Consider the following 16,427-nt stretch of genomic DNA (forward strand, 5'->3'; position numbering starts at 1 on the left):
GCAACAAGGTAAATGAATTCATTTATTCTGTCTAAAACGCATCAGCTTCTAAATGCACCTGTTAGTGATTCAGAATTTTTAAAAGTTATAATTTATTTTTTGATTTCTCCATTATTGTCAGAACATAAACAATCTACTAAAATAATGTAACAGCTTACAATTTCAACCACACTGTTTACTCTCTATTCTCTTGTTTTCTCTTGAATACTGCTTGCCTGCTATCCTTCTGGCCTCTAAAATGATACGTCGCTTTAATTTAATTTAATTTTATTTTATTTTATTTTATTTTATTTTATTTTATCAACACATTTCTAAAGTTCTTGAGACACGATAATCTCTAGTGAATCCTCAGAAGACAGATGTGAAATTCACCCCCCCCCCCCCCCCCAAATAATTTCCCATGTGTAAAATTCAAAATAACTTAAAAGGTCTACAGTTCAAAAACATAGTGCTTAAAAAAGATCATTAATCTTGAGCAGAGATGCAGAAAACTACCAGGGACATATTCAGATGTATTACCTTACAGCTTCATCCACAGAAAATTAAAACATTTTTGAGCCGTGGTCTTGTGCATCCCAACTTCTTTCATCACATCACATGACATCAGCATATTTACATATTGAGTTAACTTGTATCTGCAGAAAAAATGTGCCAAAAATTAAAAGTTCCCAAACATTTAAGCACATTTATCGGTGATGCTACAGTTGGTACTATTTGTCAAAAAGGAACAACATTTTTTTAAAAAGCATGAACTAATAAATCTTGTCTCCCACATTTATTTATATTTTCATTCCAGTTAATGTTATTAAAGTGTTTTTATAATCGCCACTAATATTTCAGTATGCCAAGGATATTACTGTACATTTATGTTCATGCAAAAGCAATAACAGCCAGAATGTTGACTATAAACCAACTGTACGCGAGGAGACTGAGATGATGGAGCTCTCTTGCAAGAGCTGCAGGGATTTCTTTACTTTTTTTTTTTTGAGGGATTTCTTTTTTTATGGCAGAAAATTTCTATCAAATAAACAAGATTTCCAGTTACATTGCACTCATTAATAATATGTGTTTGAGGCTGTTTCAAGTAACTAATGTTTGTTGTTTTATTCTTAAAGTGACGGTGAATATTTTTCCTGGTGATAGGGGACAGTAGATACCTAAATTGTTGCAAGCAAGCAGTATTTTTGTGTTGGAGTAAGACCTTGAAATGGATGCCCATTAGGGTCAAAAATCCCCAGGGATTGCAAACTTCAGCAAGCACATCAGACTCCCTTTCATCACTGGCAACAAGTGAAGAGGTAAATGTGTAAAACAGCAATGTTTATGAATGGTGAAAGTTTTGTAATCATTTGTTAGAAGTCAGTAAATGCATTTTGTCCTCAAAGGCTTCCGTAGAAGGAAACATGGCGTCTAATATGGCGTCGCCCAGAGACTCAGACCCGCTCCCACATATTTAGAACAGATTTTTATAGTTATATGTTGAGAAGCCACCAATATTTTTCAATAACTGGGCATCATTTAATTCATTTTCAGTAACATTTTGATGGATATTTCTGGACATTAACAATAAAAACTACACATTGTCCCTTTAAAAACAATCAAATATCCTAACAGATGATTATTTATTTTAAAATGTGAGGTTTCTTTTCTCTGAAGCAACATTAAACCCATCATAAGGCAGAAGACCGTGTCATAGTCACTTAAATGCTCTAAAATAAGAATCTGGCAACAAATCAAAGGGAGTGTGGGGGGGAGGGGCTCATGTCGCATATAGATGGCAAAATATTCACCGGATTAGAAAAAAAAGACTTTAATCATCTGTTTCTCTACACAACAAAACACATTTCATTTAAATAAAATGACAAGCTACTCTGATTGATACCTTTAATACATTACAGGAGTGAATACAAAGCATATGTAGCTTGTTAAGTGCTTATAAAATAGGAGTTACTCCTACTGATTATTCTTTACATTACAATAAAAGTACAAATTCTAAAGCATCAAAAATCTGCTTATAAAACATGAACACATCGTGTCTGATTTCATATCACACAGGCTGAATTCAGAACTGGGCAATATTTAAACACATTAAGCAGCTTTTGATCATTTTACACAACCTTTAGTTCATCTTGATCTTCAGCATCTCTGTAACTTCATGTTTTCCAATAGTTAGAAGCTGTAAAAGGTGTTGATGGAATAAAAACAAGTAAAACAAGATATTATCTCTTCAAACTGCTCTTTTCTAAGCCTCCTCTGTTACTTCATGTTGCCCAGTGGCCTCGTCAAACTCAAAACTAAATGAGGTGGGGTCTGGTTCTTCTGGGTGTCTCTAGCATTCCTCCATGGAGAAGTTTGACTCGGCTCTGTTAACAGACAGAGAGAACGGTCATTACAGGTGTGTTTAAAGCAGGATAAAACTGATGTTCCAGCCTAGATGAGCGTACATGTCTTGGTGCTTTTGTATCATGTGGTTGTTGTACTCCAAAACTGGAGCAATGGTCTCCTCCTCTTCTTCAGGGAGCTATCAAGCAGATGAAGAGTTTGTTAAACGAGTTAGAGAGCAAGAGCGACATCTAGTGGTCGAAAACACGCTCTCACCTCCCAGTAAGCTTCATCATCAAAGCAGTTGTCATCAGCAGGATCGCCCCAGATGGGCAACTTCAGGATGAGACCTTCAAAAACATAACAAGGAAGAATTTTGTTTAAAAAATGCTTTAAAGACTTTGCAATAATTTCCAAAAAGTCTAATAACTCTGTAGAGTTGGTGTAAGTTCTCCTGCAAGTCATTAACTACTGACTCAGATTCTCAAGTTTATCCCCGGTGATGTTTTAGTTCAAGCATTTGAAGTACTTAAAATACGTCAAAAATCACAAACAATAATTGTTGCAGAGACTGATCCGATCGACAGTCATGCTCACCGACAATCGCTCCTCCAATTAGTCCAAAAGCCATTGCCACACAGGTACCAGCTGCTTGATAGCCCCCCTGCGTCGACATGGTCCTGCTTGCATACTCGCCCGTAAGATCGAATGTGTTGATCAGCCTAAACGGGAACAATAAATCATTTATCAGTCTGAACGGCATGCAAGAGAGTAAATATGCACTTTTTTTCACGAGTTAAGTACAATTTACTGCTGATATTTGTGATTCTCAGCAAACTTCACTCACCCCTGGTGGCTGTAGACTGAATCAGATGCAAATGCAGCGACGATGGCGGCGATAAAGCCTCCGAGCATCCCTGGCACGGCGTGCAGGTTGTGAACACCACACGTATCCTGCAGCTTCAGAGATTTTGCTAAAAAGGGCTGAGAAGCAGGTATTCGAGTTAAGATCAAAGTTTTGTGGTTATTTACTTCTTCAGACACTTCTTCGCATGGCTGGAAAACTGGCACAGATTTCTGTCTGACTTCTCTTAAGTTTTACTTTGAAACATATTTTTAACTTGCGCTCCATCTGCAGGAGCAGTAACGAAAGCAGACTTACTGTGACAATCACGTAGCCAAAGGTGGAGATGATGCCCATGAAGAAACCCACGATGAGTGCACCGTAAGGAGAAATCATGAACTCTGCTGATGTTCCCATGGCAACACCACCTGCCAGAGTGGCATTCTGGATATGTACCTGTCAGGGTTTTTTTAAAGAAGTGTTAGACATGAGAAATGTTCGGATGTCATCCGGTTCTTTGGATCACTCAGGCATTTGACTGACTGAATCTGTGTTGTTTTATTCACCATGTCCAGTTTTCCCTTGCTGTGAAACATGCTGGAGATGGCCACAGCAGTGACAACAGAGGCGGCGAGGGCGATGTAGGTGTTGATGACCGCTCTGTGCTGACCGTCACCGTGGTTAGTGATGGCTGAGTTGAAACTGGGCCAGAACATCCACAGGAACAGCGTGCCTGTTTGAAGATATCAAATGGTGAGAAGAGGCTCAAAAGGTCTTGAACTTCCTGAATAGATTAGAAACATTCTCACCAATCATTGCAAACACATCTGAGTGGTAGACGGACCCCTCGTTGTGTTTACTTTGGTGTAAGTTTGGTCGGTAGAGCACCCAGGAGATGGCCAAACCATAATAACCTCCAAAGCAGTGAATGACCATGGAGCCACCAGCGTCTCTGCACTGTGGGTGCAATGTGTCAGTGATGTTTGCAGCGTGAAAACCTTTTTGTGATGTGATTGGTTGGGACTCACATGGAGGAGGTTAAGAATGATATATTCTTCCACAGCATACAGGGTGATTCCAAACAGTGTGACAACCATCAGCTGGACCGGACTCACTTTACCCAGGAGGGCCCCGTAGGCGATCAGGCAGCCAGCCACGCAGAAGTCTGCATTAATGAGGCTGTTTGGAACAAGGAACAGGAAAATATGCTCGTAAAAGATCATCTGCCTCGATTACTGAAAGAATGTGCTTTCATTTTTGGAGTTGCACTGCGCTGTTCATGTGTGTAGATGCTTACTTCTCAATCCCGATGTAGATTTTTCCAGTGTCTTGATCGAGGGAATGGAACCAGCCTTGCATGAGAAGAGCCCATTGCAGACCGAAAGCAGCGATCAGGAAGTTGAAGCCCACCCCGCCAAAGCTGTAGCGTTTCAGAAAGGTCATGAGGAAACCAAATCCAACAAAGATCATGACATGGACATCCTGGAAACCTGAAGGAGAGAAAAACCCAAAGATTAGGTGATGACATTTTTAATTCAAGTTGCATTTTTATTTGATTTTAAATAGTAATTTATTCATTTTTGGGATTAATAATAAGATTGTCGCTCAATTTCAGGCTTCCAGGACACCACCTGTAAGTTTACAAATGTTTACTTGTTCATTTTTTCATTTAAAAAAACAAGGAAAAAAGACATTTTCCTGAATTTTCCCTTGCAGCTTTGTTATTTTATGTGCTAATTTTTATTATTACGTGACAAAAAGAGAGTGAATAATGAAAATAGCCACAATGTGATAACATTCAAATGGTTGTATTCGTGTCTCTTTGCATCTGAGGGAAAATGTTGAAACAAAAACAACAAAAAATGTCTAAAATGTAACATCATTTAAAAAATAAGCTAGACTTCCTGTTGTACTTACTGGGATACCTGAAGTAGAAATCATTGTCAATGTCAGTGAGGTTGTGTTGCTGCTTGTGCTCGACCCAGTGGGCATCTGCCTCTTCGTTGTAGCGGATGAAAATCCCAAACAGGAGGACCATGGCGATCTGCCAGACGAAGCAGACGGCCGGCAGGCTGATGCGGATGTAGGTGTTCTTCTGTGGGCCCATGCTTTCACAACAGTTCCCCATGATGGCGACTTTCTGCTGATGGTCCGATCGCTTCTCGTCTGTGACATCCAGCTGTCTGTCAGCATCTTTATAAGCACACTCGTAGTTTAGGGGTGTGACCTTTTCCACCACTCACAGGCTAGGTGTGGATGTGGGAGGTAAACCACTCCTTACCTTGTATTCATGGACAAGTTGTATTGGTTCTACAGGAGGTTGCAGGAGGTAATTTTTTTTAAGAAAATTATTGCATGTGACTAAAAGTGTCCAGATGTTTGATTCAATCTCATTTTATTCACTTCAAATGTTTAAAATTATCCAGAAAAGTTTAAAAAGAGGCTTTGGTTGGTCTGTTTTGAAATTTGTTGCTGCAGCTGAGATGATGAGAAGCATCAGATTTGTTTTCTGTGAAGGCAGTAAACAGGTCTCTGGTGACCAAGAGTGTCAGTCAGGATTGTGCACAAATCACTGAGTTTGAGTGAATGAGTTTTGATGTTTGTTTTATTCTGTTTTTCTGTTGAAGCATTGTTCATTTTACTGTAACTATTGTATTGCCGTACATTACGGCAAACCAAATTTCCCTCTGAGACAATAAAAGATGAGTTGCGTGGACAGAGATGCTGACATCACAGAGACTTTTCTTTAGTTTCCAACGGATCCAAAAACTGAAAACTCCCATTTCTTTGTAACTTCCCCCCAGACAGTCAGATTTTCTTTGCATCTTTTAAATTAGTCTTGATCCATTACTTCTTTGAAATGTTACAGCTTTTTCAAATTTATGTCCTGTGACACTCCCTCCTTTAGATTAGTTCATCCTACCGTAATTTTACTTAAGATTTATATTTTCTGTGCAGCCGTTGGGAGAAAATAAATAAAAAAGTAATCGTGTAAAAGTTGAAAATAAAAATAAATGGTGGGAATACATTTGTGCAAATATTATGATCAGGAAATCATCCAGGAGAAAAAGACCCAGTGAACCCTAACCCTAAAACATCAGGAATCTTTCAGGCAGATGAAGCTTTATTCAAATGCTTTTCCTGTAAATTTTGCAAATATTACCGTTAAAAAGTGGAGATTTTCATAATCCTTGTAAAACAGGATTTTAATCCCAAACACACCCTAAAGGATCCACACATCAAAAACCTTGACAGCGCCTTAAGTTAACAAGTAAAAACAAAGTAAAAAAATCTATGAATTTGATTTTTAAATTTAGTTTAAGTTTAATTTAAATATTTGACTCATCTCTGCAAGAAAAACTAAGTCTACTGTACTTACCTATAGATTTTTTAAATTTTCATTCATTTTTTTTTTTTTGCTTTTGTTCCAAATCTTGAAGATAATCTAAGAAAAAGAGATTCCAGTTTAAGAATTTATCCTATCTCCGCTACGGCTCACTGAGTGACACCAAGAACATTCCAGGTGATGCAGGCAATATCTGCTTTCCTGCTTCTGCATATTGACTTCACTCTGACGTTGTACAATGTGCTCAGATTTAACGGGGATTACAGAGTGTGCTTAAGAGCTATATGACTCATGAACAATGTAATGTTTACATCAACTGACTTTTATTTTGAAGGGCTGAGTCTTTTGAGGAATTTAAAGACAGACTGAATTGCTTTGTGTTGCCAGCACACACCCTGTGTCTGATTTCTCTGGTTATTTCATAATCTTGTTGTCTTTATTAATTATTGTTTTGAGAAAAGGGATAAAACCAGAATTTGAAAACAAAATCAGTTCATTTTCTTTCTCAGTTTGCAGAATTTCAGACATTTAAGACTGAATCTTGTTTATTTTTGTATCCCCAGGGAAAAAAATAACCACTAGCAAAGTCACTTTTTTCTGTTTATTTCTGTGCTAAATGTCAATTTAATAATTTCTCTATTAATAGTAAGCTTATTCTCACATTAAATGCCACATTAAGCTGGGGTTTGCTCTTCTCAGATGATGGACAGAGATATGCTGAAGCTGCAGATACACAAAGTTCTCAAAACAACTTGTCTCGAAACGAAGGAGGAATGCAAATGAGTCACTAGGAGGCGTTTAAAGCTCTATCAGAAGTAGGAAAAACACCCTGAAGCTTTAAGGAACCTCACTGTCGCACATAAACAGGCAAGCTTTTATTCAAGTTCAGGAAAATCATCTGATCTCAAAATGTTAAAGTAGAAAAACAAAAATAAAAATTATTAATCCTTTTTCAATGCAGAGTGTAAATAGAACCATTCAACTTATTTTGTTTTTGTTTCTGTATGTTTTATGAAAACAAACCAAAAGAAAGCAAAGTGCAAAAGTTTAAGCATCCAGGAGATTTTCACTCTAAAAAACTTTGATCTTACAGTAATCCATTTTTTAGGCTTACGGGGTTTTGTTTCAGCCATTGTTGCAACAGCTGATGCAATTAACAGCTCCCATGAGCAGCTGGTGGAGGTTACAGGAGGACATCAAACGTGTTCTCGGTGTGTGATGTAATCAAGAAACATCAATTGCCTCGGTCTTGGTCTTGGCCTTGAGTGGAAGAAAACTATAGTCTCTGAAAGGAAGGATGGAAATTCATACCAAGGACTTTTAAAAAAAACTGATGTTTCTTATTTCAGTCATACACCGCCCGGCCAGAAAAAAGCCACCGCTAAAGAAAAAGTTCACAGACTCTAATATTTAGTTGGACCGCCTTTAGCTTTGATTACAGCACACTGTGGCATAGTTTTGATAAGCTTCTGCAATGTCACCAGATTCATTTCCATCCAGTGTTGCACCAAGATCTTCCATTGATGATGGTAGAGTCTGACCGCTGCACAAAGCCTTCTCCAGCACATCCCAAAGATTCTCAATGGGGTTAAGGTCTGGACTCTGTGGTGACCATGTGTGAAAATGATGTCACATGCTCCCTGAACCACCCTTTCACAATTTGAGCCCAATAAATTCTGCCATTGTCATCTTGGAATATGCTCGTGTCATCAGGGAAGAACAAATTCATTGATGGAAAAACCTGGTCATTCAATATATCCATTTATATGGTGGGGGAGGTTGCCGGTTAGACCAAACAGGCCCAAACGTATTGCGATGGTCTGCTGGGAACATCTGGCAGAGTCTCCTGTCAGAAGGAGCTTGACTAATTTTAATTTTGACTAAATTAATTTAAATAAAATGTATTTTATTTACTCAAACAGGTATATCTAGATATATCGATAATTTCTGTAGTATCTCGGGTGCTCTTCATGATCATAAAAACTTCTAAAGTAGATATGGAAGAAAAAAGTCATGATCTGAGGCACTCCGACAAATAATTTATCATAATACAAGCTGACGCGTTTCGGTTGTGTGCGACCTTCTCCAGGGCATTCCATGATGCCCTGGAGAAGTGATCGGAGCGCTTCAGATCATGACTTTTATTCTTTCATTTTTATTTTATTTATCTTTAATTTATTGACAATTCTGCGCTGCACAATGTAACAGTGGTTAGCGCTGTTGTCTTGCATCAAGGAGGTCCTGGGTTCAATTCCCAACCTGGGGTATTTCTGCATGGAGGTTGCATGTTCTTCCTGTGCATGCATGGGTTCCTTCCAGGTACTCCGGCTTCCTCACACAGTCCAAAAACATGACTGTCAGGTTGATTGGTTTCTCTAAATTGTGCTTAGGTGTGTGTGTGTGTGTGCTTAGGTGTGTGTGTGTGTGTGTGTGTGTGTGTGTGTGTGTGTGTGTGTGTGTGTGTGTGTGTGTGTGTGTGTGTGTGTGTGTGTGTGTGTGTGTGTGTGTGTGTGTGTGTCTGTCTTGCCCTGTGATGGACTGGCAACCTGTCCAGGGTGTATCCCGCTTACTTGCCCAGAGATTGCTGGGATAGGCACCAGCCCCCCGTGACCCTGCATGGACAAGCGGGTGTGGACAATGGATGGATGACAATCTTGCATACTTAGTTTTTTTTTGCATCTTTTTTGTGTCCTTCAGTCTTACAGAAGCCTTTCATTGAATCAGTTGAGTTGGAGCAGAGTTGGAGCAGAGGAACATTGCATAGTTGGGACATCTGACCTATAGAAAATAAGAGTTTGTTCACACATTCAGGATGCAGCTGAATGAGCTAACAGACAACATGCAAGAATGATGCTGCTGTCTAAGTGAATGGGGGGGTGGGGGTCCTCCAGCTTGATAATTTGACACCATCTAGGCTGCAGAAGCTCAGTGTTGCATCACAGTTTCTGCAGGTGACAGAAGTGTCTGTAGGAAGAACACACATCCTGCGTCCATCCTAGTGGGGAAATTCAAGATTTACCCACAAGCTGGACATGCTGAGGAGTAGAAGCATTCTCACTTGTTCAGGTCTTCCTGTCAGTGCTTCATCATTCCAGACCTACAGACAGAGCAGATGTAATAAATTACGCAGTAAATATCTACCTGTCAACTTAAATTCTGTACATTTTCTAAATGCTGCAAATAATGACCAAACTGTTTTGACATTTAACTTTTTTTTTTTGCACGACATCTGGAGCCAACAGTTGCGTTGAAAAAACGTTTCAAAATGACTAAAGAATGATAAAATGTTACCCTGAAACACTGCGGTGATTAAACATGTGACAGAAAAGCGCTGTGGAGGTTTCAGATCGTATCTGATGAAGGCGTCTCAAAAATGTAACTGTCACATGGTGTGGCACACGGCGCTGGAATGAGCAAGGAAGAGATATGAGGCTCTGCTGTCAGTCTCAGAGTAAACGAAGCGCAGATCAATTCACAGCAGCTATTTAAACAAAGGGAACTTCTTAAAGTCTTTCTTTTTCTTTGTTTAGTATTGTTACATAAACTGTAAGCTGTCCTCTGACTGGCGTCAAGAGCTGAATGTACGGGAGAAATGAAATGAGGACAGAAATCAGATGCACCTGTAGGTAAACTCACTTTTACGAACTACTTTTTGCATCATCTGTGCAACTTCTAACATTGCTCAAAACTCTTCCAAACAAGACCTTTATTTTGAAGGTGTCACATAAAAACAAATAGGCATAAGATTAGTTCTTTCAAAAATCCCAATCATTAACAAGATAATCCTGTAACACAAAACCAACCTTTGCAGCATGCTTTTGTATTAATAGCTCTGTAAGAATAATCATGATGGTTACAGTAAAGAAAGGCTGCCTGCTCTATGATCTGATGTGTCTCTTTCAGCCTGCAGAGTGCGACTAACACCTCAGGAATTTCCTCGAACTCTGCGGGCACATCCAGAAAGCTAGATGTCACAGAGATAGGAGGAGCGTGTCAGGCGATCGGTGGCTTCTTGCGGATGGAAATCTACTGTACACTGCTGAGGATTATGTGACTTTTAGATAACTGAGGAGGTGACTTTATCAGTCAGCATCTTTGAAGCTCACATGGCGCATCGTGCAACGTCAGCCTCGCACACGACAGCCGCACAGCCTCACATGCCTCAAGCAGACATGCAGGTGACCCTGGGAGACAATAGCATGACCACATTACTTATGCAATAGCAACCAGATTTATCTTTTCTATTGCTTTAAGTAAATAAACTATGTACTTTCAACTTGTTTTGTAAATTTAGTAAATTAACACTTAAAAACACCACATTTCTTTAATATTTTTGTTTGGTTTTAAAATAAACCAAATTTTATTTGAAACATTTATTGAGGTAGTTAAAATAGTTGCACATCAGAGGTCTAGACATCTTTTTTTAATGTCTATTGCATCATTTCACTTTTCTAGACCTGCATGATTTAATTTCAATCATGTATTCAGTATTTTTAGAAAAGTGCAGAGTCAAACGTATTCATCACCATGAGTTGCATTAACTCTCCGACTCCCAGTAACATATCTTGGTGGTATTCACAGGTTTCTGCTTTATTCTTGCTCAGATTAAAACAATGAGCTTCAACAGTAACACTTTGCACCAGTTTCTGCACATCTCTTGATCTGCATTGGGCAAAAAGGTTTTTGGCAGCCACCGATTCTGCAAGTTGACCCACTTGAAGGTGTGGAACACTGAATAAACATTTTTTGTGATCACTTCTAATTATAATTGGTCACTCTGAGTTTGTCATACAGCCAGAACATGAAAGTAGAAAATAAACTGTGAAAACCTAGGATTTGAGAAGCCTGACAGATCTACGTCACACTATTCAACATTCATGGGATCACTCATCTTGGCTCACGATGGGGGAAGCTGAGAATGTCTCAAAACTAACCATTAGCATTAGCAATTCCACCACACAGCATAACTCCTTCAGGCTGGAGGTAATTGTGGAGATAAAACATCAAAATTGCAGAGCAAACACAGTCAGTGGTAGAGTCACATTGCTGTTAGCCAATCAGAGGCGAGATGTCCAAATATCAGGAAATAAGACCCCAAAACCTGCCGTTTAGCTCTCCTCTGATGTGGCATTCTGCTAGCTCCTGAAGCAAGCCCTTCTGCCGTACTATGACTTCTGGAAGGCGAGTTACAAACCAGACCAAGGTTGACTGAGCGTTTATCTGCAGAGAAAGTCAGGCTCAGTCAGATTACGAGTCCAGACTAACGAGTTTATATGCACTGAGAAAAAATAACGTCACTGTATTTAAGGTAGTAATTTGGATTATTGATGCCCTTACAAACACACCGACTATCCCCAAACACACCCATGGCTACGTTACAAAGTATTGAGGTGAACCTTTAATATTGACTAACAATTTATTTTCGTACTTGAAATTCAGATATTCATATATTTCCTGGAATTTTTGTTTAGCGTCTCAAAATTATGAGATACATCTTCTTTTTTTTAAATCAGAGTGGCGGGAACGGGCTTCTGTAAAGAACTGACAAGCTAATGGAAGAAAAAAATTGTGTCATGCTGTAGCAATCTGAAGAAATATCTCATTTTATAAATGTGAATACATCTATTTGAACGGACTGCTATAAAACAATGCGGAGTTTTTACCGTTAATCTCTGGAAATATCCAATGGAATGTTGGTGAAAATGACTTAAATGATGCCCAGTTGTTAAAAGATATTGGTGCCCTTGTTAAATATAACCGTAACGAGTCTAAGATTCTGGGCGATGCCACATAAGACGCCATGTTTCCTTCTATGTGAGCCCGTGAGGATGAAATGCATCAACATTATTGTTTTACACTTTCACGTCTTTGCTCGTCCCAAGGATGACAGGAAGTCTGGCGTGCTTGTCATTTTGCTGGAGGTTGAACGATCTAATGAAGTACATGTTCGAAAATTACCCTACCAGCGGTTTTTGACCCTAACGGGCATCCATGGTCAGGTCTTACTCGAATACAAAATTACTGCTTGCTTGCAAAAATTTAGGTGTGTACTGCCATCTTTTGCCAGGGGGAATACACACTGTCACTTTAAAGACTGGAGTTGTTTCAAGATGGCAAAAAAGTTGTTAACCAACTTTTCTTTGAAATCCACTTAAAAATGTTCAAATGATTCTTTTAAATTTTGGTTTAACCTTTTCAGAGAAGTAAGGCGTGTTTCTGTAAGCAGAACAAAGCTTATCAGCATCTGTAACTTTTTTATACAAACCAGAGTTTACAAAAATATAGCAGAAACTAAATCTGAATGTTTTTTCCCTTGGCAATTTGAACAAATTTAAAGCAAAAAATGAGAAGAAATATGTTTCATTTTGGACGAAGCACCCGCAGCAGGCATGAATCCAGTCCTGGGTTGGGCTGAAACGATAACAACCTGAACCAGAAAATCCTGATCCTACAGTCTTACATAAGCTCAAGGGCATTAAAACCCTGTGATTAATCCAATAATTAAAATCAATAATTGTGTTAATGTTACATGGCCCTATCAATACTTTTAAAATGTCTCCAATGTGTCGGTTTTTACTCCGTCTGCACCAAGATGTAATATTACTGCTTGATTTATTCTGAGGTGAACCGACTTTTATCATTTTTAAAACCATCTCAGGATTTCTGCTGAACATCACTCCCTTAGGATTCTGCAGGAGCTGGCTCTCCCTGTGCAGCCCACACCTAAAGATGCCCGCCCCCTACTGTCACCCATGCATTTGACACATTTTTGTTTTGGGATTTTATAGTAGACCTCTAATTTTCCATAGAAATCCGTAAAAAATTCTGGGCTACTTTTTTCCACCAGACACACACACACACAAAAAAAAAAGCCTGGAAAGTCATGCCACATTCTCGGCACACCCCCCATTCATTTTCTTAAGGGATCACATTTCATTGGTGTAGTTCAAGAACAGCTTCAGTGCAAATGCAGGTACACGCCCACTTCAGATATTATTTCAGTCAGACAAACTGTGGCGGTATGAATGATGAATGATTTGTCAAATTATATAATTACTTGTTTGCTGTCAGTGCAGGAAACTGACAGAGAAGAATCTGCTCCTAGCTTTAAATTTTCGTTTTTATGTTAGTGTTTTGTTTCCTTGGATGCAAATAAATCAAACATCTGACAACTAAAGTCACAGAACGAGCTCAACCAGTGGGGTTTCGATTACAAAACCGCCTCAGGTGGATAATGGCTGTGGGCTGATAGGGACCACGCCTCCCTTTTTGCACGAACTTCATTTTTCATTTGGTGAAATACTGTTGAGGTTAACATCCCAGCTCTTTAAATTGTGTTTAAATTCTTGCCAATTCTGCTGTCTTTGAGTATCTGTGGATAAAGGTTAATAAAATAGGCTTCAGTTGTTGATGCACCTGAATACTGAGAAGTGTGTCTGCAGATTAATCTCACATTAGAGTTGAAACGTGAATTCCTGCAGTCTCTTATTATGGAAACATGAAAAGGATTACCCCTGCTAGTCTGTCTGATCCATGTTAAAGAAATCTCTAGGATGGGAAATGCACCTGTTATCAAAATGAAAAAGAATTATTGGTTCAGTTCCATGCAAGTTTGACACTGAGCCAAGTATAAACAAGTCCAGACAGCAGTGTTGGTAACAGAACAATGTAACCTCTTGACATTACACACCCACGTCTCCATCAGAGGTAGACGAATCCACGTCACTGAACAATGTCACCTGATCGTGCAACAGCAGCTGATTTCATCTCACGTCTTTTGTTTGGACAATGTGGCAAAAACTTTGCAGAAGCAAGCGAAGCAGCAAGGTTTCTGAGGATTCAGGCCCAGGCAGGAGAAGCCCGACTGTGCAAGAGAACAACTATCTGAGCTCAGAGTTTGGGAACTTTCTGGTGTTTTTCCCTGACGCGGAAGAGACGCTTAGAAGCAGGAAACTCAAAACAGATAGGGGGAACAAGAATGTTCTCACCACTTTCTAATTATTTTCAGTTTACTTCATCTGCAGGTTTGGTTTCATCAGACTGCAAAACAGGAATCTTAGTTTCAACTTGGCAAACGTCAGCTCTCTGAAATCAGTCATGGCACGGGATGAGACAGAGAAACAGACCTAACTAACCAGAATTAGATTGTGTGGCACTGGCGGCCACCGAGATGAAATAAAATGAACTGAAATGATTTGAATCAAGTCGAATAAAATTAAACTGAATTGAATTGCAAAAGTGAATTATTAAGTCTCACACTGAGGTGTTATTTTATTATCATTACAAGATTTACTCTAAATTCATAATAAATCACTAATCAAAGATAACTGTCATATACTTTACAGTAATAATCCTGATTTTCTGCTTGTTTGCATTTGCTTCCAGCGTGATAAATGATTCTCAAACTAAATGGCCACAGGGAAACATGTCAGAGGAATTAGTTTTCTCTTTGAAAGGAACTCCGGTCTCAGATGAAAGTAATTGCTGTACCATTTTTCAAAAATAAAGATCAGAAGTCATCTTTCACACTGAACAAAACAAACAAAAAAGACTAAAGTATTCAGAAAAACAGAGCCACTGGCTCATTCCTTTCATTTTACGAAGCTTAATGAGCCTAAAACAATGACCTTGTGAAAACATCAGAAATTCCTGGCAGCTGTTTATTATTTTATGTGACAAATTGTCTCCTGCAGCTCAGAGAGACAGTTTTCTACATTATTAGAGCAGTTCTAAAGCACTGCAGAAGTGCTCACTTGTAAACATCAAAAAGTAAACATTAACAGCTTCTATGAGACACTGTTGTGTCCTAGTTAGTGTGCTTTTTCTGATGGGACTAGATGAAAACCTCACACACACCCAGAGGGTGAAGACAACTGGACTTCTTTGGTTCCTTGAAGATGTTTCGTTTCTGTGGAGATTTGTCAATTCAGAATTGTGTGTGTGTGTGTGTGTGTGTGTGTGTGTGTGTGTGTGTGTGTGTGTGTGTGTGTGTGTGTGTGTGTACTTGTCTTTATATGTTTAAGTGGACCCATTTCAACTTTATCCTGTAACAAGTGGACATTTTCACATTGTGGGGCAATTTAGCTGGTCACACATGCACATGCGTGAGTGAGTACGTGAGAGTGTTTGTGTTTTTGTGTGTGTTCCTTGATAAATTACAAACCTAGTTGGTGCATTATCTTACCTAAACCAAAGAGCCTTTCCAGAGCTGTGATTACCGTAACGTTGCAGCACTTTTCTTCACGTGTGATTCACTAATGTTGGTCGGTTTCCAGCAGAGAACTTCAGGAGCAGGTTGGGTCACATCCTGGTTCAGATGCTGTTTCAGTTCAGTCTGTTTATTTGTGTCACACCATTTCACAAGAACACTGTACAAAAAAGAAACAAGAACTCTCACCTCGTTAGTTTACACTGTGATGGATTTAAAATGATGTTACAACCAAACTGAATTCAACACAGGACAACGTAGAGGTTGAATTTGAGGCAAGTCTGCACTTTTCTCTCCAGTGAGACACTTTATGAACATGAAAAGTCACAAGCTGAAATGAAAGTGAGTACTGCCATCAGCTGGCCTATTATCATAACTTCACAAAATTCCTCAGATGATTTAACAAAATAAATAATGTTGGATTTTTGGGATTTATTCAGTTCTCAGATTGCTTATCAGAAGAACAAAATACACAAGCATAAAAAATGAGGGAAAGGAGTCCAGTTCAGAGGCTTGTATCATGTCATTTTGTTGTACATTGCACAGAGTTCTGTTCGGATTTTCTTAAAGGTCGGCCTGTTCTGGGGGTCGTACTGCCAGCAGTTGTTCATGATCCTAGAGATCTCCACAGGACAGCCTTGTGGAGCGGGCATCCTGTATCCTGCAACATATCAGAGTCAGTGCTCTGGGCTCAGACATCCAAACTC

General features: G+C 39.1%; 2 protein-coding genes across 2 annotated transcripts in view; both read right to left on the reverse strand.

The window, feature by feature from the left end:
• Nucleotides 1-1,785: 1,785 nt before the first annotated feature.
• Nucleotides 1,786-5,356, reverse strand: rhcga (Rh family, C glycoprotein a). Its single transcript, XM_015952934.3, has 11 exons — nt 5,084-5,356; nt 4,464-4,656; nt 4,195-4,345; nt 3,976-4,123; nt 3,733-3,899; nt 3,485-3,622; nt 3,170-3,306; nt 2,920-3,044; nt 2,599-2,672; nt 2,445-2,521; nt 1,786-2,363 (listed from the first exon to the last, which is right to left on the reverse strand). The coding sequence occupies exons 1-11, from the start codon at nt 5,292-5,294 to the stop codon at nt 2,330-2,332; spliced, it is 1,455 nt and encodes a 484-aa protein (XP_015808420.1). The 5' UTR covers nt 5,295-5,356; the 3' UTR covers nt 1,786-2,329.
• Nucleotides 5,357-7,463: 2,107 nt separating this feature from the next.
• The window catches only part of fes (FES proto-oncogene, tyrosine kinase), a 28,744-nt gene continuing 19,780 nt past the window's right edge, over nt 7,464-16,427 (reverse strand). Inside the window, exon 18 of the mRNA XM_054732141.2 lies at nt 7,464-16,381. Within this exon, the coding sequence (XP_054588116.2) occupies nt 16,239-16,381 (143 nt within the window). The 3' untranslated portion in view covers nt 7,464-16,238. The remainder of the gene's footprint in view (nt 16,382-16,427) is intronic.

This window comes from Nothobranchius furzeri, chromosome 9 (assembly GCF_043380555.1).
Source record: "Nothobranchius furzeri strain GRZ-AD chromosome 9, NfurGRZ-RIMD1, whole genome shotgun sequence".
In the NCBI taxonomy this organism is placed as follows: Eukaryota; Metazoa; Chordata; class Actinopteri; order Cyprinodontiformes; family Nothobranchiidae; genus Nothobranchius; species Nothobranchius furzeri.

What these genes read in the sequence shown, in the direction of transcription:
- rhcga (XM_015952934.3), bottom strand. Translation starts at nt 5,294, where the DNA reads ATGGGGAACTGTTGTGAAAGCATGGGCCCACAGAAGAACACCTACATC. An exon ending in TTTCTACTTCAGGTATCCCA is followed by an intron (nt 4,657 to 5,083) that starts GTAAGTACAACA and finishes TCTCTCCTTCAG; the next exon opens with GTTTCCAGGATGTCCATGTC. An exon ending in TCATTCTTAACCTCCTCCAT is followed by an intron (nt 4,124 to 4,194) that starts GTGAGTCCCAAC and finishes TTGCACCCACAG; the next exon opens with TGCAGAGACGCTGGTGGCTC.